Source organism: Muscardinus avellanarius (assembly GCF_963383645.1).
Source record: "Muscardinus avellanarius genome assembly, chromosome: 5".
Classification (NCBI taxonomy): domain Eukaryota; kingdom Metazoa; phylum Chordata; class Mammalia; order Rodentia; family Gliridae; genus Muscardinus; species Muscardinus avellanarius.
Window position 1 is genome coordinate 126,249,470 of NC_137790.1, and position 24,345 is coordinate 126,273,814.

At 42.6% G+C, this 24,345-nt stretch overlaps 2 protein-coding genes across 3 annotated transcripts in view; both read left to right on the plus strand.

Moving 5' to 3' along the window:
• PLSCR4 (phospholipid scramblase 4) overlaps window positions 1–2,704 on the plus strand; it is a gene marked incomplete at its 3' end in the record, with an annotated part of 58,847 nt that extends 56,143 nt beyond the window's left edge. Inside the window, exon 8 of the mRNA XM_080696601.1 lies at window positions 2,213–2,704. Coding sequence (XP_080552727.1) covers window positions 2,213–2,704 — 492 coding nt within the window. The remainder of the gene's footprint in view (window positions 1–2,212) is intronic.
• Window positions 2,705–2,789: 85 nt separating this feature from the next.
• The window catches only part of PLOD2 (procollagen-lysine,2-oxoglutarate 5-dioxygenase 2), a gene marked incomplete at both ends in the record, with an annotated part of 104,389 nt that continues 82,833 nt past the window's right edge, over window positions 2,790–24,345 (plus strand). For both annotated transcript variants that reach the window (XM_080695924.1, XM_080695925.1), the window contains one exon: window positions 2,790–2,901. In XM_080695924.1, the coding sequence (XP_080552050.1) occupies window positions 2,790–2,901 (112 nt within the window). The remainder of the gene's footprint in view (window positions 2,902–24,345) is intronic.

The following is a 24,345-nucleotide window of genomic DNA, read 5'->3' on the forward strand; positions in this document are numbered from 1 at the left end:
CCTCTGCAACTTAGTGAGACCCCGTTTCAAGATAAAGAATAAAAAAATAGGACTGGGGGTATGACTCAGAGATAGAATACCCCTGAGTTCAGCCCTCAGTATTGCGAGAAAATAAAAATTAAAATAAAAAAAGAAAGGAATAGATAGAGACAAACCATCAGGAGGAAAAAATGACAGGAGTTAGAGTCTATCTCTGCGCGCTGGCGAGTGTGCTTGGGCAGAAGAAAGCCGAAACAAAACTCTGAAGTCATGTAAGTTAGGAGAGCAGCGCTGTCATTAAAAGATGAAGGCGCTGGGGCTGGGATCTGGATTTGATGAGTTAAAGACATGTTGTGCTTCTGCCAGTGGAAGATCCCAGTAAAGACATTCAGCAGACGGCTGGCTGGGCGGGAACTTTTATAAGAAGGCAGCAAAGATTTGGTTTCAGCATCCAGACATTTTCAGACTGCAACTAAAGTGTCTATTTTGTGGTCCTGGGGAATGAACTCAGGATTATTCTAGCCCTGAGCACCCCTCCCCCCCAGTCCAATTTTACTTTTATTCTTCATTTTGAAACAGGGTTTCACTAAGTTGCCAAGGGCCTCCCAAGTTGTCGAGGCTGGCTGTGAACCTGGGATCCTCCTGTCTCAGCCTCCCAAGTACTGGGATTACTAGCGTTTATTACCATGCCAGGCCTGAAATGTCCACTTTTAAATACTTGCTTTATTATACAAGCCTTGGAGTCCTGACTTTGTGACTTTTAACAGAGGAGAAGGAATGAATATCAGAGGGACCTGAAATTATTGGCGTGCGTTGCAGTGTAGACGTAGACACCTGTGATGTGGAGAGATTGTGATTGTGCATGGTGGGGAAAAAGAACGCGTGGGGGGCAGGTTCCAGTGAAATCCAGGTTCCGGTGTGCTCTTGAAGATATTGGGGAACTAGGGAAGCAAAAAGTCCGGCTGGAGCAATTTGGCAGAGTTGGGCTTGGAATTCTGGAGACTGAGATGTGGCCCAAAGATGGGCAATTTGTAGCAGAGTAGCACAGACCACCAAGGACTGAATGATCCTGGGTGCTTTCTGCCTTGTTTTATGGGTCTGCGCTTGCCAGTCACTGAAGGATGTTACGGAGAAATCCACCTTTTAGCTTTCTCTTCTTCAGACTAAATAAACTGTAGGGAAAGTGGGAAGGTCATACTTTCCGTTTCTTTAATTATTTGTACTCTTCTCTGAACTTTCTTCAATTTTCCTTTTCTTTGAAAAATCTCGAGCCCAAACCTTCCAAACACAGTAACCACTGGCTTAATTCTGGGCATAGGAAATAATTCCTTTTCTAAAATGTCACACCCTGGGCAACGTTTCTGTACAGGGTTTTCCACCTGTGTGTTTTTAAAATTTTTATTCTTTTGGCTGGGTCTGGAACCCCCAGGGCTTTGGGCAGGCTAGACAAGTGCTCTACCACAGAGCTACACCCCTAACCTTTCATCTCTTATTAACTGCCATTTAGGGCTTATCATATTTTGATATAATGTTAATGTAGACAAAACGTGGTCGCAATAGAACATATCTATTTCAAGAACCCGTTTTAATTTCAAAGGCTCTAAGTTAGAATGGGCATCGGCTCAAACGATCCTCCCCCTCCCAATTTCAGGAAGATTTAGGTAGATTCCAAAACCCAGAATGCTACCAATTTGGTTCTCTTTCCTCCCATAAAACAGTTCGTGGGATGGAGCATAAAGTTTTCCTTTTTTTTTTTTTTTTTCAGGTTTGGTGGTGATGGAACCCAGGGGCATTTGACCTCCGAGCTACACCACCTGCCCTATTTTTTATTCTTTACTTTGAAACAGGGTCTCACTAAGTTGTGGAGGGCCTAAGTAGCTAAGCCAGGCCTTTGCCCCCTTTAAACTTCGGGCTAGCTAAAATGTGGTAAGACTATAGAAAGAGAGGAATTCGCTCAGACATTAGTCAGTCCTGGAAGCTGTGGGGGAGGCCGAGAGATGTCCGGGGAGTAATTTTCCATGTGGACGATCTTGTAAGGCACAGCCCCACCTTTACACGCGCTGGGCTCCGATTCACCAGATTTACAAGCCTCATTACTGGAAAGAGGCGATACTCTCCTGGCCCTAGCGGCGGCGGAAGAAATGTTCACTGCACCATTAAAAAAAGAAAAGAACACCAAACTCCAAACTTTCTGTTTAACAGAGTAAAACAAAAACACGCCTTCCTTTTCCAGAGCGAGACAGGGGCGCTGGCGCTTAAGAGCCTGGCCAGGTCCCATCCAGCCAGATTTGCAGCCACTTCTAACTGGGGGCGCCATCCAGGTCGGGAGAAGAACAAATCCTGCTGCTCCGGGGCTGCGGTGGGAGGGTCTAGCGCTCAGAGGCAGCCGAGGGGATGGGCTCCTCCTCCTCCTGCTCCTCCAGGGCCCACCCGCAAATCAAAGCGCACCCTGTTCCAGCCCCAGGCGCTGCGTGAGCCTCTACACGTAGCCGCAGACGGCTCCCTAAGCAAGGTCGGAGTTGAGCAAACTATCCCAGACCGGGGCCCGGGAGGCGATCGCTGCAGCGGGTCAGCGGGCGGCCAATCGCCAGGGCGCGGCCCGCCCCGCCGCCTCCCCGGGGGAGTCTATAAGGCCCGCGCCTCCACCCTCCAGCCCGCCCGCCCGCCGTGCGCTTCCCGGCTCAGCTCGGCTCGGCTCGGCTCAGCTCTGCAGCGCGGCCTCTGACAAGGGGGTCCCCGCGCTCTCGCGAGAAGGGCTTTGCAGGACAGAGGGGGTGCAGGAGCCCGCGCGGGCCCTCCCGGGCCGGAAAATGGGAAAGTGCGCTGGGAAGCCCCAGCTGCTGCTGCTGTTGGCTCTGGTCCTCCGCCCCTGGAGCCCCTGCTTGGGCGCGAACCCCGAGAACCCCTCCAGCATCCCTGCAGGTGAGCGTCTCCGCAGCCTGCAGCCGGCCCCGGAGGCCGGATCGGGCGGGCAGTTCATTCATCCATCGCCCCTTCTCTTCCCTCAAAGGGGGCTTGCTGGGTGAGTGGGGAGGGCCTGTCTCTCCATCCCCGGATCCCCGAGGTAAGTAAGTGGGGGTGGACCGACCCATCCCAGGATTGTCAAAGTTTTCCCCAGAACTGCGACCGGGCGGCCCAGGTTCCCGGGAAGTGTGGGCATAGCAACAACTCCTGTTGTCTCTAGGAGTTTTATGTACATTGAGCGCGCCCAATTCTCAGGCAGAATAAGTTCGGTTTTCTTTTGGTCTTGTAGATCGCCGAGCTCCTACATCTCCTCCCCCCCCCCCCCCCTTTTTCTACTTTTCTCCAGGAGTGGATATTCTTTATGGACCCGGCAATACTCTTTCTGTGACCTAAACGCGAGGCTCAGTGTAGTTTTTGATTGATGGTGACACATTCCTTCCAGGGCCCCCGGGAAGCAGCCGGTAACACCCACTTCTGACCAAAAGCAAGGTGCAGAGAGTGTTGGTTGTTTTGAGTAAGGCTGCCCGGCTACCCACCACCTCTAGGAGGCAGCATTCGGCCCCGGGAGCTGCGTGCGGACACCACTTCTCTCCTTAGCCACCCCTTATCTTCAGCCCTGGCTGTTTCTTGTGTTCAGAAGCTGGAACTGCAGCGAAAAGTCTAGTTAAGTTCGTGTAAAACACAAAAAAACTAACTTTCAGCCAAGGGAGACTTGCCAGATGTTTGTCTAAGCACAGATCGCAGTCATTGCTGCAAAGGAGAAAACCCCCCGGAGGTTTCCACGTTTGTGACCTTTGTTTTCGACTCTCAGACACTGGATCTTGCATTTAAATGCCTTTCCGAGGGACCTTTCCTTTTGGGAGCCAGGATCACTTGGGCCCTCCATCGCCCCATGATAAGCTAATTGGGGGCTTTTCTGCTTGGGCTGGATTTAAGCGCAAAGACAGGAATCTCTGTTTCAAAATTACCTTTAGAAGGTGATATTTGGTCTGGATAAGGCACGCCGCACAGGAGGTTTGTCTTCATCTCTGTTTCAGAAAACTTCAGCAAGCCGGTCTGCTCATCTGCATGTCTGTGGAACAGTGCTTGCTCTGTTAGTTAGAGAAACTTCAAATTTAGATGAATTTCCATCAGTTAAAGGATGCCTTTTCTTCTGTAAAATATACTGATGGCTTATAAATGGATATTTGAACTTGGATGGCTATTCTGAATTTGAACTTTTTTTTTTTTTGGCAGTAATAGGGATGGAACCCAGGGGCCTTCCACCTGCGAGCTACACCATCGGCTCTATTTTTTATTCTTTATTTTAAAACAAGATCTTACTAAGTTGCGGAGGGCCTCACTAAGTAGCTGAGGCTGTCCACAAATCATGGTCTTCCTGTCTCAGCCTCCAAGAACTGGGATTACAAGCATGTGCCACCACACCTGGCCCTAAATTTGAGCTAATTTTTATGTCATAAGTTACAACTGTTTCTTTTAGCACAATGTTTAGAAAACAGACAAGGAAATGCCTTTAGAAAACAAAAATGAAGACAATAAAACCAAAACAAAAAACCCTACCCAGAAATATTTCTTTCTTGAAACATCCAAGGAAATTTTTATGGCAAAATAAAATGACCTGTAAGGGCTGTGGTATTTTTAGAGGGGCCTTTCTGGACTTTGTAGGTTTTTTATTCTATATCATTACCAATACCCCTTATTTTTATAAAAGAAATCTTTTTGTAGCTTCCCATAAGTTTATAGTCAAAATCATCTTCTCCCTATGGCTTTTAAATTTCATGGAGATGGACAGTAAACTTTTAATGGATTGTAACATTAGAGAAAAGGAATTTCGTATAAAAAGGTTTCCCTCAGTAAAAGATAACATAAAACCTGTTGAAATCTGAAGGCTGGTTACACTGGTAACTGGACAAAAGGAAATTCCCTTTTGGCCTGAATGTGGAGAAATGTTAATTCATAATAAATGGAGCCAGCGGTAGCCAGTTTGTTTGCTAAGGTCTGTGTAAGTAGGAATTCTTACAGATTGTGTGATATGCTCATACATGCAGAAGATTGACTGGTAACATGGTCAGAATCATGGACTGTAGTATTTTATCCTTTAAATATTACAACTGAAAATTACTATTATAAATACCAAGCTCTTTTTTAAGGACTCTTAAATTGTCTGGATTAATAAGAAGTCCTAAGATGAGAGTTATTATTATTATTATTATTAGTAGTAGTAGTACTGAGGATTAAACCCAGGGGCATTCAACACCCTGGCTACATCCCCAGTCTTATTTTTTTCCTTCCTTCCTTCCTTCCTTCCTTCCTTCCTTCCTTCCTTCCTTCCTTTTTTCTTTCTTTCCGGCACTGGGGATGGAACCCAGGGGCATTCTACCTCCGAGCTACACCCCCAGCCCTATTTTTTATTCTTTATTTTGAGGCAGGGTCTCACTGCGTTTGCAAAGGGCCTCACTGAGGCTGTCTGTGAACCGTGAGCCTCCTATCTCAGCCTCCCAAATGCTGGGATTACAAGCGTGCGCCACCACGCCCGGCTTATTCTTTATTTCGAAACAGGGTCTCACTAAGTTGTGGAGCTCCTCACTATGTAGTTGATGCGGGCCGTGAACCTGTGATCCTCCTGTCTCAGACTCCTAAGTACTAGGATTGCAGGCATGTGGCACCATGCCTGGCTGAGTTTGTTATCCCTAATTCCTTGTATTTGTCAACATGCCCCAGCTCATCATTAAAAAATAGATGAAATTGTTGGGTGGGGTGGTGCAGGGCTCTAATCCCAGTAATAGAGAGGCTGAAACAGGAATGTTGCAGGTTTGAGGCCAGCCTTTGCAATTTAGTGAGACCCTGGACAATTTAGTGAGACCCTGTTTTCAAATAAAAAAGGGCCAAGGGTGTAGCCCAGAGGTAGAGCACCCCTGAGTTCAATCCCAGTGCAAAGAGAAAAAAACTGATTAAATGAAAAATTTCTTGTCTCTACTGATACTTTAAACCAGTGTTCTTTATTGCTGGGATCTGTCCTAGGTTCTAATAGGATGTTTAGCAGTATCCTTAGCATCTACCCACTAGATACTAGTAGTATCCATCGATGAGTGTGAGAGTGAACAAACATCTCAAAAGAAAAAAAGACCAAATGTCCCTTGAGGAGCAATGCAGCCGGGCTTGAGAATCACTGGGTCATTTAACTCTAGGTGTATTTAAGACAGTGTGACATTGTAATGTTACTGGAATGATAATAGCAACTCTTTTTTTCCCCCCTTTTCCTTTTTTAGAGATAAGGTCTCTCTGTGTTGCCAAGCCTGCTTCAAATTCCTGAGCACAAGTGGTCCTCTCGCCTCAGCCTCCCAAGCTGCTGGGACTTCAAGGCCTGTGCCACTGAACTTGGCAGCAACTCTTTTTTTGAGAGCCAATATTTATAGTGATTTTCCATCTTTCCATTGTGCTGGGGAATGTGCTGTTTGGATCTCATTCATCACTTTTTGGAATATAGTTTTTGTTTTTTTTCCCCCAGCTTTGGTGCTGTGCATAGACTGGAGTGAAGAACCCTGGCCTGAGCTATGTTGATTCCCTCACGACTGTCACTTTATTCTTAGCATGGAGAGGATCTATACAAGATTTTAGTTAAAATATCATCATTTTAGATTGGCGTGGTGGCTCATGCTTGTAATCCCCGCACTTGGGAGTTGGAAACAGGAGGATCGCGCAGGTTCAAAGCCAGCCGTGCTGGCTTAAGAAACCCTGTTTCCAAATAAAAAATATAAAATAGGTCTGGGAGTGTAGCCCGGAGGTAGAAAGGCTTCCAGGAACCCCAGTACCACCAAAAAAAAAATAATATATATATATATATATATATATGTATATATATACACACACACACATATATATACATATATATGTACATATATATATATATATTATCATTTTATTCCAGAATTACTTACAGAAATTGTGTCTGAAAGTTGTATCTTTAGAAAAAATTTTCTAGGTAGCACTCATCACTGTCAATAAATTAGATTGTTTCTCTGATTTTTTTTGCACCCTCTGCCTCCCAGATGAGAGCAACAGGGGTAGATATAGTCTTGCCAGTTCTTTGCAACCAGGTTTCTAGAACCGGGTAAAAATTTTGTTTGTGCTTTATGAGGCACCTTGACTGTTTTATGATCTAAATTGGGTAGAGACCAAGTTTTGGTCAAACACGAAGGAAATGGTTTCTGATGTTTCTGTCAAGGCTAGTATTTTTTAACCACGTTCACTTAGAAACTCTTTAATTTACTGGGGCTCGTTCAAGGAGGACAGGAAAGGTTTGTCTATCTCCTGATGCAAACCAGCAATTTTCAGGGTGGGGAAAGAGTAAATGCCCAGAGCAATGCTGGAAGGGATAGAGCGAGGCTTGTTGTCTGAGGACTTTCTGTGCCTGTCCTTTAAATTATATTCATTATTTAAGTCTAGCTAGACTTACTATTTTTTGTCTCTCCCTCTTTCTAATGTGTGTGTGTGTGTGTGTGTGTGTGTGTGTGTGTGGTACTGGACATGGAACCCAGGGCATTCTACCTCAGAGCTATACCCCAGCCCTATTTTTTATTCTTTATTTTGAAACAGGGTCTCACTGAGTTGCAGAGGGCCTCATTAAGTAGCTGAGGCTGTCCGCGAACCTCAATCCTCTGGTCTCAGCCTCCTGAATGCTGGGATTATAAGCGTGCACCACCACGCCCAGCTCTTTCTAATTTCTTAATAATTTTGGCTTCTACAGATCAAACCTGCTTTGCATTATGGGTGTTATATGCAATGAACTGTAAATTACTTGAGATGAAAGACTAAGACGCGTTCATTTTTATGCTCTTCACAAGGTCTGTCTTGTTATTTGTCGCAAACAGACTCTCAGTTCATGTTTGTCAAGTTTAAGAATTATGAAACCTGGCTGCAGTCATTGAGATTTCTAGCTGGTTCCTTGTCCAGGATTTTTAACTATCTTTCTCTCCCTGGGGACCCATATGGAACCATGATCTAGCAACTTAACAGCGAAACAGCAGGCAGGGTCTTATTTCGTACAGTGGACAAACTTTTCCTCACAGCTTATGTTTCCCCTCTCTCTTCCTGCTTTCCTCTACACAGCGTGGCCACTTCACGATTACTTTCAGGTGATTGGGTGGTGCCAGAATCGTTGGAGATTCGAGATGTCACCTAACTTGCTCCAGATTATGTGGCTGGAAAGCCGGAGGTATTGCTGTGTTTGTTGTTGTTGTTGTTGTTTGTTTTTGTTTTTTCAGCCTGTCCTCCATGTCTTTCCTAACCTCATTATTGTTTTATTGGAATTCGGGGATCTTTGGGAGAGAAGCAGAGACTGGGTGTCAGTCACTTGGACAAGCAAAACAAACGGCTTGGCTGCAAGGGAAAACTCAAAATGTGTGACTTTATGTAGCTAACTGGGCAGGCACAGCCTGAAGGCACACTGCGTCTCCTGGGCCAAGTCCAGATGATCAAAACCAGCTACCCGTGTATGTGTGTCCTGCAAGCTGACAGTGATCTTTGCATTTTAGAATGGTTGGGAAGTATGGAAAGAAAAACAATACAGCATGCATGCGAAATGGTAAGCATTAAGGTGGTAAGGGCGCACGGTGCGCTCCTTGGTTCCTCTCTTCCCTAAGGCAGATTCCCTTCTGCAGGGTGGAGTTAAGTATCTGCTGCATTAACAGTGTGGCCCCCAAAGTCTAAAATAAAATGCGTCCTATCTTGCCCCTTGCAGGGAATCCTCGCCGACCCGTTTCCTTTGTGGCTCCGGCAGATCCTCTGCTCTGCTGGAGAGAGTTAGGTTTTGGACAGTAGCAGCTGGCTATGGGCATGCCAGAGGTCTGTTTTTCATTTTAGACTTTGCCAGTGATTTTTTTGGTGTTGTGAATTCAAACATAGAGCTTCTCTGTTACGTCTTTTTTTTTTTTTTTAAGGCATAACAGTTGAAACAAGCTACATATGTTTTTTGGTGTCCATACCCATCACCTGGTCAAAAATAGATAAAGTTCTCTGCTCCGACGGCCAGTTGGATGGGCCGGGAAGATTTTTTCTAGAGCTGGTCTATATTCTGGAAATTTGTTTTTGAAACTTGGTTATAGATTTGTGGCTTAGTTCCTTGCAGGAAGTAATTAGCACGTTTGTCAGTCAGCACATTTATTCTTCTTTAGCTACTGCTATAAATTAGGTGAAATTGAGAAATCAGTGCCTTTTCAAGTGTTTTTGTTTGTTTGTGTTTTGCTGGTTTGCATCCGCGATGGACTGTTTACCTCACTAAGCTACACTTAACAACCAGTTTCCAAAGCTTTTGAGATTACAGTTGTCTCCAAATAGTTAAGAGTAGTACTTAGGCGAGCGTGGTGGCGCACGCTTGTAATCCCAGCGCTCGGGAGGCTGAGACAGGAGGATCGCACAGGTTCCAATCCAGCCTCAGCTACTTAGTGAGGCTCTAGGCAATTTAGGGAGACCCTGTTTGCAAATAAAGTATAAAATAGGTCTGGGAGTATAGCCCGGATGTAGAAAAGCCCCTGAGTACCACCAGAAAAAAAAAAAAAAAGAGTAGTAGATCAGAGACTCTGTGTAATGTTTGCCTGTTTTGTTGTCTTACTACTCACTACCTTAAGGGCATGTGGCAATCTTTGTCTTATAGTGATGCTACTCAAGGTGTAGTGCTGCTGATTTGATGAATACCCCAGTAACTGGGTCACAAAGTTACTTTTTTATATTTAGAGTACTATATATAATTTAACAACATAATAGCTTTAAACAAATTTAAATTTTAAGAATACTATTTTTTTTAAATTTTTTTGGTGTGGGGTTCCTAGAAACCCTTCTACCTCTGGGATACACTCCCAGACCTATTTTTATACTGTTTTATTTAGATACTGGGTCTCTTAAGCCAGTGCATCTGGCTTCGAACCTGCGCGATCCTCCTGTCTCCGCCTCCCAAGCCCGGGGATTACAAGCGTGCGCCACCACGCCCGGCTAAGAATACTATTTCTAATCTTAAAAAACAGTAACTTGAAGTAGGTTTTGATGTTTCTCATTCAGTAAAACTTCAGTTTAAAACAATTCCAAGATTGGAGGTATATTATTTTTATGTAAAAAGGGAAGATTCCTGTTACATATTTTCTTTTATGCTACACTAGGGAAATTTGCTTTTGTTAATAAATTTAATTTAATTTAAAAATCTTATCAATCTTCTATTTTATTTTATGGTACTAGTGATTGAGCACAGGCGAATTCTACCTCTGAGCTATACCCCTAGACTTGTTTTATTTTTTATTTTGAAATAAGGTCTTGCTAAGTTCCTGAAGCTGGCCTTGAACCTGGGATCCTCCTGTCTCAGCCTCCCAAGTACTAGGATTAAAGGCATGAGCCACCTAACCTAACTTAAATCTCCTTATTAAAAATATATATGTATATATTATATATCTATGTACATACATACATACATACACACATACACATATTATTTAGGTTAGAGCATTTACATATTTAGTTACTGAGTGACTCAAAACTTTTTCTAAGCTTTGGTTACGGAATAAAGTGATAATATAGTGGTTTTAGGGGAAAAATCAGTTTTACTCATCTTGACGTGGATATGTTCTCTCCTTTTTGAATTTATTTCTTAAGGGAGATGCAATTAAGTGAGAAAGTCCTTAAGTTGTTAAGAGTGGGAATACAGTTCATGCTTATTATTATGATATTGCTTTAAGACATTTGATGTAACATTTAGTTTGCTTAGGTTTACAGTTGAATTCTGTCCAGCCAGGGAGAAGTACGTAAGGACACAGTGGCTAATGTTTTCATTTCAAGAACATTCAACACTGAACTCTTTTTTTTTGCACTGTTCTTTTTGATTATCACAAAAGTATTTTCTGTGCACACTTGTGAGGGACATGACACTCCGCAGGTGTTACCAAACAGAGGGGCAGAGGCTAGGGCTTCACTGTGTCCTCACTTTCGGGGTTGAAAGCCTCTTATTTCTGAAGAACCACTGTATATATTTATATAATTGATGTCATCATTGGAGATGAAAAAAACCCACATATTTTAAATCTGAATGCAATTCAAAAGGCACGATTATTAATGTAAATATTCTGTATAAACCTTTCAGTGCAAAAGCGTCTCAGTGAGCGCACAGTTAGAATGAGCCAAGTGGAGGGATGGAGGGGAGAAGTGTTTCTCACAAACCTGAGCAGGTTTCTAGGCTAGACCAGAGTCAAAATTAAATCTCATTTGTTGGGTTAGTTGTTTATTGTCTTTAATTTTAATTCATTATTTTGAATGCCGAAGACATCCTGGTGTTTACTGTACTGAATGCAGTTTTGCCCATTCTCTTTAACGTGTGAGAATCTCAAATTTTCAAGGGGAACTTTCTATTGGCTCTCTGGTTACTGCTAAGCTAATGTCTTTTAGCATTCCTTCCAAAATAGTATAGATAGAAAAGCAGAGAGAGAGAGAGAGAGAGAGAGAGAGAGAGAGAGAGAGAGAGAGAGAGAGAGAGAGAGAGAGAGAGAGAGAGAGAGAGAGAGAGAGAGAGAGAAGAAGAAGAAGAAGAAGAAGAAGAAGAAGAAGAAGAAGAAGAAGAAGAAGAAGAAGAAGAAGAAGAAGAAGAAGAAGAAGAAGAAGAAGAAGAAGAAGAAGAAGAAGAAGGAGAAGAAGAAGAAGAAGAAAAGAAGAGGAGAAGAAGGAGAGGAGAGAGGGTTTTTCTTAGGCAAAGCAAAGTTTCTTCATGAGACAAAGAGACATTCAAACATACACCATTTTTATCTTTCACCACCAAGTCTGGTTGTTCCAGACCACCGAGTCTATTAAACAGCTATTGAATGTGCTTCGTGATGAACTTGACCCCTGGCAGGCTCAGCAACAGGTAGAAGAGATGCGTGGACCATAGGGCATTTTAGCTTGATAAAGCTGGAGCAGCAGTTTGGCTGAGAGTCGGTAGAACCTCAGAAGGTTTTCTTCTTCATTCCGGAGCCCTGACAGACAAAATCCCATCCATCACTGTCATTGACAACTCTGTTTTTTGTTGTTGTTGTTGTTGTTGTTTATTTATTTATTATTATTGTTATTTTTGGGCGGTACTGGGGATGGAACTCAGGAGCATTCTACCTCCGACCTACACCCCCAGCCCTATTTTTTTTATTCTTTATTTTGTAACAGGGTCCAGTTGATTTGCAGAGGGCCTCACTAAGTCCTCACACTGCAATCCTCCCGCCTCAGCCTCTCAACTCTGTTTTAATTGGTTTGGGAAGCCACAACTTTTTGGGGCCTTTATGGAGCTAATTATTTTGGGTGCTGTACAAGGGGCTGGGAGGGAGGAGGGAACCGGTTATTTTTAGATATGTTAAATAGATTCTCTTTAAACATTCAAGCAGCTTCCTAGTTTTACCAGCATACTAAATGCCAGCAGCTATTTCATTTAAAGAAAAAAAAAAGTTCTGCAAATAGCGAATTTAAAGAAGAAGAAACTGGCCCTCAGTCTGTAGACAAACGAACTCATGTGGCCCACCTAATTCGATTTTTGAGCCAGTGTAACATGGGGGCTGGGATGGATTTTTCCAGTGACGCCTCGGAGCCGGCTCTGGGGCCCCTTCTTCTGCCTTGGTCCCAGGTGCGGTTCTTCCCTGGCATCCTACAAGCACCACGACTGGCCAGAGGGCCCCCCTCAGCCAGCCCTGCAAAATTCCTTTTAGCCACGTCTAGCGAAGGACAGTCCTCCTTTTCTTCTTAATGCGGTGTAGACGAGGTTGGAATTTTTTAAACAGTGACTTTACTAGGTAACCAAGTGCAAAACAAAACAAAACCCCACACTGGAAAATCACCAAAGCAAAGAAGCGAACCAGACTTACAAAGTAGACGGTCAGCGGTCAGCCTTCTTAATCCTTCCTGGCATTCCTGTAGCTAGAGCCCAGCCATTGTGGCACTCTGCAGGGGGGAGGGGGCGGTGTCTCCTAAGTTTTGTGCCCTTGTCTAGTTTTCTTTTTTAATCTCCACTATTATATATTTCTTCTCACTCTTTCCATCATTTTTAAAAACAGAGTTCTTCCCCATGGTTTGGTTTCAGGGGCAGAGTAGGGTTAATAGGTGGAGTCCTATACTTATATATTCGTGGTTTCTTGGGTATATAGTCACAAAGCCCTACCTTTCAAGCACTTTGTTTTCTTGAGGAAGTTTCTATTTTTTTTGGGGGGGGGTCATAACATTTTTATTTTTTATTTGGTGGTACTGAGGATTGAATACTGGGCTTGTGCTTGCTAAATCAAGGGCCTTACCTCCAAGCCACATTCCCAAACGTTTTTATTTATCTTTTAGACTTTGGGTCAGGGTCTCACTAAGTTCCTGAGGCTGGCATTGAACTTGAGGTCTTCCTGTCTCAGCCTCCCCATTAGCTGGGATTTATAGGTGTGTGTCAGTACACTTGGCTCTATAAGTCCTCTAATGTTTGGTTTTGAGTAGTAACTTGCAGTTGCTTTTATGAATCCTTATAATTTAATAAATCCACATTTATTTAATTAACTGCCCTTTAAAAATTCCCCTGTAGTGCATCCCCCCCCCCCCCCCCCCCGCCCAGAGGTAACTAACAATGTTGTAACATCTTAGATGCAAATGTATGCCAAGGATAATTCCCAGTATATAATACTGTGAAATGTGATCCATATTTCAGAGCTTAATTTGGGTATTTATTGAATGTTTGATCTGTTTTCTGTTGCCATATAAGTGAAATAAAAATAGGAAAATAAACAAGCAAACTAACAACAACAAAAAGACCAAAAAAAAAAAAGAAAAAAAAAAGAAAAAAAGAAAACCGTGCCAGTCTTAGTTTGTGTTCCAGAAATTCTGAGATTCTTAACAGTAAAACGATGTCCTGAGGAATGGAAGAGGAAGCACAGGGGACAGTCTAGAGCTCTGGCATCAGGAAACCTGGAAAGTCCAGTTCCTCTCCCACCACCCCGAGCCAGTTACTGAGCCCCTCCATCCAGACTTTTTTACAATTTGCCATCTTTCCAGCTCTGTTATTTGATGTTTCCTGAATTCCCCTGGCAGCATGATGGGTAGACGCAGAGCACTGTACACATCAGAAAAGAGCCCAAGGAAGCTCACGGCTGACTCCTTGGGCCAGGGAAGCATAGACACTTAGTCATTTTGTGTTCTGAGTCCCACTCTTGCTTCCAGTTATTATATCAGGAGTTGAATTTGGCTGCTACTCGATGCTGCCTTTTTCTTAATTAGCTTTTGATTTAGAGGTAAGAAAGCAAGGCCAAGAATAACCAGAATTAAATTTACATTTTAAAATATTCCCAGTGTTTTTGTTATGAGAGGGGAAACAGTCTGGTGTTTCTTTGAAGCTGCTTTGTCTCTTCTGAGGGGAATCATCTGTTCTTCCGTACTTTAAAATATTGTGAGCTGGTTAAAAAAATGTACATTCTTCTATTTTCTTCCAATTTGAACTGTCTATTGACTAAGAAAAAAAGATGCTGGTAACTTTTCAGCAATTACAAAAAAATAAAAAATAAAACCTTCTATGATATGTGCTCCTTAAAAATGAAAGGTCAGCCAGGCGTGGTGGCACACACCTGTAATCCCAGCGTTTGGGAGGCTGAGACAGGAGGATCGCACAGGTTCAAAGCCAGCCTCAGCTACTTAGTGAGGCTCTCAGCAACCTAGCAAGATCCTGTTTCTAAATAAAATATAAAATAGGTCTGGGAGTATATCCCGGAGGTAGAAAGCCCCTGGGTTCCATCCTCGGTACCACATACAATAGTAATAATAATAATAATAATAATAATAATAATATGAAAGGTCCTCCAAAGTTGCTATTGAAATTTTTTTATTAGATCACCTGCATGCAGCTTTTCGATTTATTGAATACCTTTAAGATAGGATGTTTTGAGAACCATAGTAAATAAAATAAGAAATCAGTTTATGGGAGAAAAACGTTTGAGCGTGTTTGTGGGTGTGGCTGTGTGCGCACACGAATGTGTTTGCTAGCCACAGAAGGCATTCTTCAACATTAAAAATGGATTAGAGACCAAGGAAAAGATGGCTGCCCTTGGATGTGACTCTTCTTCCTTGATATGTTGCTAAGCCATTGTCATCTTTTATTTGTCCTGCATTTGTTTGCAGTTTTCCAATGGAAAATATCTAGGCGGTGGTGAAGTCTTACACCTGATACTCAGAGGAAGTGGTTTTAAATTTTTCTTTCTAATGTTTTATTTTTTTCCTCCTTTTCTGGCTCTCACTGTACAGTGTGCAGAGGATTTTGTGTAAATTAAAGGAAGCAGTTCAGATAGAACCATTGGATGGGGAAGAGTGTAACTTGATTTAGAAAGCAGATGCAGTTATTGTTTTTTCAAGGGCTAGATGACCAAAGACCACAGGAACCTTTCCCTGTTGTTCTTGGGAATTAATTCCCATCACATTTCCTGTGTTCTTGGGAATTAATCATGATTGATTGAATAAGCAAGTTTAAGTATCAGCACTCCTTTCTTCTGTAGAGTCTATTAGGTTAAAGAAAGATTTGGTTTATTAAAATGATCAACCAACTTCTATTTTAATGTTTATTTTATTTATTTTATTTTATTTTTGTGGTACTGGGGATGGAAACCAGGGGCATTCTACCTTCGAGTTACACCCCCAGCCCTATTTTTTTTTATTCTTTATTTTGAAGCAGGGTCTTACTGAGTTGCAAAGGGCCTCACTAAGTAGCTGAGGCTGTCTGTAAACCGCGATCCTCCTGTCTCAGCCTCCGAAATGCTGGGATTCCAAGCGTGCTGCTCTTACGTTACTATCTAATATCATGTACTTGATATGTTTATGTCCCCCAAGTATAAGCATGTTTTTTTTTTTCATAGGGTATAACACTGTACACAGCCAAGACCCTCTTCTTTTACATGTTTTATGGTATGAGGAATTAAACCCAGGGACATTGCAACTCTGAGACATATCCCCAGCCCTATATTCTATTTTATTTTCAAATAGGATCTCACTAAATTACCGAGGATCTCCCTAAGTTGCCGAGGCTGGCCTTGAACCTGAAATCTTCCTGTCTTAGTCTCCCAATTACTGGGATTACAGGGTGTGGGAAGCCATTAAGGTTTTCCCCTAAAAGAATATTTCTGACTCAGCTGACTGTCCTTTGCTCAGAGTCAACAAGGTTTGGGATTATGGAAAGTTCAAAGTAAAAGGTCTGAGGGGAGATCAGGTGGTGATGGCACGAGGGTACTGATTAGCCTACCTGTAATGTATGTGCTTTGGATTGGTTTCTTATTGTATTTCGGTGGTGATAGCACGAGGATATTCATTGACCTGTAACTGTTTAAATACCTCTAGGAAGATAAACCCATTGTCAGCCCAATGGAGAATACTGACCCAGGTGTTGTTAACCAGTAGAGATTTTGACCCAGAAGCAGGGGTTGGCCAGTAGAGATAGTAGGCTGGCGCCCCCCCACCCATGTTAGAATTAAATATTCTTTGAATCAAATTCTAAGAGTTGAATTCTTCATCCTCACGCCTCTCTTCAGAACCCGTACTTTTGCTGGCTGGCTCCGGCCACAGGGGTGTACCATACACCTGGCAGCAAGCCCCTATTGTCCATAGAAGACGTTTAATGGCTCTGTTACATCAGTATAAGTAGCTTTATGGTTTAGGCTAAGTGAATTGTGTGAACTCTTTCAGATTGTAGTTAAAGCTAAACTATTAAATCTAACTAAGCCTTGCTAAGTAGCTGAGGCTGGCCGCAAACCATGATCCTCCTGTCTCAGCCTCCTGAATGCTGGGATTACAAGCATGCGCATCCACACCAGGCTTGTGTCCCATCTCTTGGTGTTTATGATACATTGGGATCTAAGTTGGTGGTTTTTGAATTATCTGCAGAACTGTATTGGTTCCACTTTCATTTTGGTTCCACAAAGAATTTAAGGGTGCTATCACTTTGCTTTTCAAATATTAGGACAAATGCCAAAGGCATACAGAAGAGAGTTGTTTATTTTCTGGATCTAGCCAGAGAGGGTTCACTGTGGAAGGACTAGGGACCTAGAACTGTGAATCCAAGGTACCTATATTCATACCTGAATTACTTGGGGGGGGTACCCCCAAGTACTGGGGAATGAACTCAGGGACATTCTATCTCTGAGCTAGACCCTCAGCAATATTTTCTTTTTCTCTAAGTTGCTGAAGGCTTCCCTTTGTTGCTGGGAATTTCGCTAAGTTGTTGAGTCTATCTTTGAACCTGTGATCTTTGTCACTTGAGTACTGGGATTATAGACATGTGCCACCATGCCCAGCTCCGTGACTTATTTTAAGGCTGAATTCTTATTAAATTGTTTATTTGCTAACTATGAAAGATAATTCAGTGGGAGATTGGTTAGGTTACTTTTTTGTGTGTGTGGTACTGGGGTTCCTGGAAGCCCTTCTACCTCCAGGCTACACTCCCAGACCTATTTTTATACTTTTTTTTTTTTTTTTTTTTGAAACAGGGTCTCTTAAGCCAGCGCGGCTGGCTTCGAACCTGCGCAATCCTCCAGTCTCCACCTCCCAAGCATGGGGATTACAAGCATCACCACCACGCCCGGCTGATTAGGTTAATTTTTAAGATTAAGTTTTGGAATCAATATGAATTCAAGTATCATTTGTACCATTTATTTGTGGATTGTTCCTGGAATAAGTTATTGACCCTCCCTGAATTATCATTGTTTCTTTATGATGCTAGTTGCTTCTTAAGACTGCTCTGAACTCTAAGCATGATCATGCTTGTAAAAAACATGGCACAGTGCTCACAGAGACTTCTAAATATCTGCAACTATTCTTGTGATTGCTTTAAACATTATAATGATCATTACCATTATTTTAAAGTGGCACTCAGAACGAGGGGAATTGATTCTGTGTTCTGATTGTCGTAGGTCACCAATAAATTCTAGAAATAGATTTTAAGAAGATAAACTGTAAAGATAACCTTTTGCAAGAGGAGCCCCCCTCCAGTTATAACCTTAGTAGTGTTGACATAATCTCTTGAATGATGTTCTTTGATTAATTATTCAAATTCAAAAGTTTATGTTGCCGGGCGTGATGGCGCATGCTTGTAATCCCAGCATTTGGGAGGTTGAGACTGAAGGATCGCGGTTCGCAGACAGTCTCAGCTACTTAGTGAGGCCCTCCACAACTTAGTGAGACCCTGTTTCAAAATAACGAATAAAAAAAATAGGGCAGGTGGTGTAGATCGGAGGTCAAATACCCTTGGGCTCCATCCCCAGACCTGCAAAAAAAAAAAAAAAAAACAAACAAACAAAAAAAAACTTTATGTTCTTTTCAGTCCTCAGATTTATTCTTGATTCTCAGGTATATTGTTCCATCTGTTATTTTCTGTTTTGTTTTTATTTATTTTATCTACAATAGGAAATGTGTGTGTAACTATATATATCTCAAAGGGTAAGAATCTTTTGCCAAACATAATATTAATATTCATTCTCACACTGAACAGAGATTCCTTCTGTCACCAAATGCTACCTTTTCTCAAGGAAGTCCTTCTGCCGTCGGTTGGTTTGTTCCCATTCTGTTCATTTCTCTCCTCAGTGCCTCTCCTCTCTCTCAACCACCTTAGTTTAGGCTTCAGGACTCTGGCAGCTGGCGAGTCAAATCCAGTTAGCATATTATATTATATCTCATATTTTTTATGATTTTTACATCAAGAACTTAAAAAAAAATCTGTTTTTCTTCTCTTGGTGGAAAAGGAGAGGTGGATGGCTTGGAAGAGGCTGCGACCCCAGCAGGCAGGAGCCCGGCTGAGGAGAACCTCCTTTGGGGTGTGGTGGTTGTCAGTCACTCTGGTCACCATGGTGCCCCGGCCTCCTCACTGATACACCTGGTGCAGGTGAACATCAGCCATGGCATAACTTGATGCTTTTGAAGGTGGTCTCTGGGCTCATCCTCTCCAGCCCCAGTGGCTTTTAGCCAGGGTGATCTCCCACCAGCAGGTATTTGGTAATGACTCTAGATGGTTTGTTTGCCATGGGTAGCGGCTCCCTGAGGGCAGAGGGCAGGAGTGCTGCTGAAGCACCCTACACTGCATAGCCTGTGTTTCAAAAAAAAAAAAAAAAAAAGAAGAAGAAAAAAAAGACCTGCCCTAAACATCAGTCATTCTTTGATTGGAAAACTGCTCCAGGGAGATGGTCCTCTATTTTGTTTGCTTTTCTTTTATACTGGGTGCCCTCCCTCTGAGCTATCCCGTAGCCCTTTCTATTTTTTATTTGGAAGCAGAGTCTCACAGAGTTGCTGAGGTCCTTGGTAAGTTGTTGAGGCTGGCCTCAAGCCGGTGATTCTCCCATCCTCCTGTCTCAGCCTCCTAAGTGTTGGGATAACGGGTGTTTACCACCACAACTGTCTTTGATGGCCCGTTTCTGATTCCCTGGCCTTTTCCCTCTGCCTTTCTTGTTTCCAAATGTGTTCATCATTGTTTTCCAGTTTGATATTCACACTGGATATAGATTCTCACTGAATTCTTCACTGTCCAGCCAAGATACCCTGCTTTTATGCCCCGCCCCTTTGGAACATGTTTCCTGTTCTTGACTGTAAAATCCTACTTACCATTTTTAAAGTCTCGATTTAGTTCTTCCATGAAACTATTTTTGATGACACTTTTATCACACTGTTTTCCAAAAGCCATTTTATAAGGACTAGAAAATGTCCTGAAGATCTATTTTAGCACCTTTACTCACGACAATCTCTGCTTCTCGGATCCAAGAACTCGAATCTCGAAATGTTAAGTGGTGCAACCAAGGTGTCTCCTAGTCCTTTATTCTTCGTTTCATGCCGAGCTCCTGCAATATTGTTTGCTTATCTATAATCTAGTGTTTAATTAGCTTTGCAGTGGGATTTTTTTTCTTTTTTTGGTACTGGGGATTGAGCCTAATTAGAGGCATTCTACCTCCAACCTATGCCCCCAGTCCGATTTTCTTTATTTGGAAACAGGGTCTCATTAGGTTTCTGAGTGTCTCCCTACATTGCTGAGGCTGGCTTCAAACCTGTGATCCTCCTGTCTCAGCCTCCCAAGTACTGGGATTATAACCATGTACCACCGTGCCTGGCTGCAGTGGGATGTTTTTATGTGAGTTAGTGTTGCAGTCTTACCTGGAATTTAACTTGCAAAAGAACAGCAACAGTAAGTCTTGTCCTCAGCATGAAATTTGTAAACTGCTAAATCTGAGAAGCCTACGCTCCTGGGAACTTTTCTGGCCACTGGTTGTGCAGAGGGACAGTAAGTTCACTTAGTCATGAATGAGGAGAGGGGGCACCTGGATTGGTGCCAGTTTCAGTCAGTGTTAGGGTTTAAATGATGCATTGGGCTCGTTTTCTTATTCAACTAAAGTTTGTTGGACAGAAAAATTAAAATGAATAGGCAGCTTGGTGCAGCTTGAACAGATATTCATTACAAAATCAGAAGGAAATAGAAAGAGAAGAGAAGAAAAAGCAGTGGATAGCCTGAAAATGGAACCCTGCCCCTTCTCGGGACCCCAGCCTTTAAATAGATTTTGTATTGGTATTTTCTTATCAGCGTTACCAAGTCAATGGGCTAGGAACTTATTCCTTAGGCAGGTGGTGCCTCTTTGTCTCCACACAGCGCACTTATTAAGTGCAGGGGTCAAGAATCCACCTGGCCTTCGCCTCTATTGTATTGAGCAGTATTGGTTGTTCATCAACTATGGGCGCTTTGAAGACGCACATGGAGTTTACCTTTCCTACACCCAGGCCAGGTCAGAGAACAGGAGGTAAACAGAGGCACTGATTGCCTCTGTATATTTTTAGGGCTAAAGGCTTCAATTGTCTCTAAGGATTTTCCTATAGGTTAATCATTAGAATGAAGGGCAAAGAGAGAGGGGAACTCTGTAACAGCTGCCGCCCCTCCCTGCCTGAGTGCCTGCGCAGCCCCTAGGCTCTGACTACTTTTTACATTTTGGAAATTAATAATGAAGCAAGTTCCCAATGCCGGCACATTCAGGGAAAAGAATCCATTTTTTTATTATCCTGAGCATATGCAATGCCACCAACTTAATTAAGGACTCTCACAATCATTAGAAAAGAGGAAGAGCTGACTTTAGATGGAGTCTCAGCAGTGCCTTCTAGAACATCAGGGAGAGCCGACCCAAACCAGGAGAGGCTGCTACTTCTGGTCCATTTGGAGGGGATCAGGAAGCCCCCTGGAAATAAGCATCTCAGGATGTTGCCGCGACAGATGTAACCCCAGGTGTGGGAAGCCATCTCTACCTGCTGCCTAAGCCCGGGAGGCCAGCATCTGAGCCCCCGGATGCAGAATCAACGCAGCCTCTGCCCTTCACCTGTGTCTCCTTCCATCTCTTGTGATCTTTTTCGCCCTCCTCCTTCCTCCTGGGCTTCCACACAGTGAGAGGCGCACCCTGGAGCGCTGATGTAAGGTAACCTCTCATCTTTCTGACCACACTTAACTGCAAGAAATGGCCCAAAGTAGTGTGGCAAAGCCATTTGTCTTTCAAGTCTCTTAGGAACATGTTTGAAAAGAAAGAGAGGCATAATTGTCATACGGACACTTAGCGCCAAAGGAGTTGGGGAAATGCATCTTTAATATTTGATTTTCTGCCAGGCATGGGGGTGCACGCCTATAATCCCAGTACCTGGGAGGCTGAGGCAGGAGGCCAGCGTCGGTATTTTAACAAGGCTCTTAGGGTTGTAGCAAGATTTAAGAAAAAAAAAAAAAAAAAAAAAAAGGCCGGGCATGGTGGTGCACGTTTGTAATCCCCACGCTTGGGAGGCGGAGACAGGATGATCACGTAGGTTCGAAGCCAGCCGTGCTGGCTTAAGAGACCCAGTTTCCAAATTAAAAAAAAAATAAAAAATAGATCTGGGAGTATAACCCGGAGGTAGAAGGGTTTCCAGGAACCCCAGTACCACCAAAAAAAAGGGGGGGGGCAAGGTGGCTAAAGGTGTGGAGGTGTAGCTTGGAGGTGGAATGCTCTTGAGTTCAATCACCAGTAACCCCCAGAATATACATTATTTGTACATATATTTATAAAACTATGATATATAAGTATAAAATATTTTAAGGTGTAAAATTTATATACAAATATAAGTATGAAAAATTATATCTTTTTCCCATGAGTTTCTTTATAATTGCTCCTCCTTGAAGCTTGATAAATCAATTAATAATTCTAGAATTATATGGATAAGTTTTTCAGATAGTGCGAACCCCAAATATGCTCAGCATTCCATGAAATACATACTTATTAATGTGAAGTTCTGTTATTAAGTTCTAAGATAATGCTTTGTCAAGCCTTAAGAAGGCCAACTACTGAAGAAAGTCATGGGAAAAATTAAAACTATAACATAAAGGTAATTAGGTAAAAGAAATTTACGTTATGTCACCTTCTTTTTTTATTGGCTCCTCTTTTTTTTTTATTGGCTCCCAGATCACCATTTATGTGAAGAACAGTGTAATACAGCTGATTTCTAGTTACAATTTTACAGTTTTTGACTTCCATTTGTTAATACATTTATTTTCTCATGTTTCCATTATATACAGCCTCCCTATTAACTTGCAGCGGATACTTAGCTCAGTTTCCTTTTCTGGCATAAAACAACTAGGGCTTGCTCAAGGCTTCTGGAATTCGAGAAGGACTTGAGATAAAGGGAAAACTCTGGCTCATTTGGGAAGGAAGGATGTAATTTGACTCAGCCTCTTAAGTAGTCATGAAAGCGAAAGTATCAAAGAAAGCTTTCAGTACCACCAAAGCTGTACTTACTTTGTAATGATAGATTTATTTTTAATGACTTTATTTGGAAGTTTAGTTTTCATGTTCCTCCTCCTCCTCCCCCTCCTCCTCCTCCCCCTCCTCCTCCCCCTCCTCCTCCTCCTCCTCCTCCTCCTCCTCCTCCTCCTCCTCCTCTCCTTCTCCCTCTCCCTCTCCCTCTCCATCTCCATCTCCATCTCCATCTCCATCTCCATCTCCATCTCCATCTCCATCTCCATCTCCATCTCCTTCTCCTTCTCCTTCTCCTCCTTCTCCTTCTCCTTCTCCTTCTCCTTCTCCTTCTCCATCTTCATCTCCTTCTCCATCTCCATCTCCATCTCCATCTTCATCTTCATCTTTATCTTCCTTCTTTTTTTTTTTTTCTGGTACCCGGGATTGAACTCAAGAGGGGTCTACCTCTGAGCTACACCCCTGGCCCTTTTTATTTTTCATTTGTTTTTTGAAACAGGGTCTCCTAACTTGCTGAGGCTGGCCTTAATCTTGTGATCCTCCTGTCTCAGCTGCCCAAGTACTGGGATTACAGGTGTGTACCACCACACCTGGTTATAACTGCTTCTTATGTGTATGGTATCTCCACTCAGAGCAGAAGCTATAAATAAGCCTATGGGTGAAGTTCCTCCTGAAAAGATCCATAGAGGCATATCTTGCATTAAAATAAAAATTGGTCTTTCGCATATTATTTGGAGTTGGGGCAAACAAATGTTATTTATTTTAACTTGGATTTTCTAAGTTTCCCCAAATATACATAGTTTTTATTTTTTGTTTTAAAATTTTGTTTGTTTTGCTTAGTATTTCTAACAATTCCAATGGTAAGTAGATGTACCTCAATGTTAAAATGAACAAATAAAACTAGATTGGGAATGAGAATATTAGATTTTTACATGATTATGTGTTTTTTTCTGTTTTTTTTTTTTTTTTTTTTTTTTTGGTGTGTGTGGTACTGGGGGTGGAACCCAGGGGCATTCTACATCCAAGCCACACTCACGGCCCTATTTTTTATTCTTTATTTTGAAACAGGGTGGTCTTACTGAGTTGCAAAGGGCCTCATTAAGTAGCTGAGGCTGTCTGCAAATCGTGATCCTCCTGTTTCAGCCTCCCAAATGCTGGGATTATGAAACCATGTGCCACCATACCCAGTTTATGTGTGCTTTTTAACTTAGTGAGACTCTCAACAACCTAGTGAGACTGTTAAAGAATTTAAAAAGAAAAACTAAAATAGGGCTAAGGGTATAGTTCGAAGATAGAATGCCCCTGGGTTCAGTCCTCAGTACCACACACAGGCTAAAAGAATAGATCATTAAGGACTGGAAAATGTGGGGTAATCCGGAGACAATAGTTTCATGATGGTGTCCAGGCCTCCGCCATTCACAGGAAAGATAGTTAAGAGCAGCTGGATGCTGTAATGCTCGGAGAACTTGCAGACAGATTGGAGGGGAAATGGAGAGGAACACTGGGCTTAAGGAGGACTCTGAATGTTGATACATAAACAGCATGCTAAAAGTTTATAGTGGCTCAAGTCTTTACCGATCAGAAATACACTCTCCCCGGGACACCATCAGCTCTCACAGGACAGAGATCGGGACTATTCGAGGGCCTTTGGCGACACCTTTACTGTTAT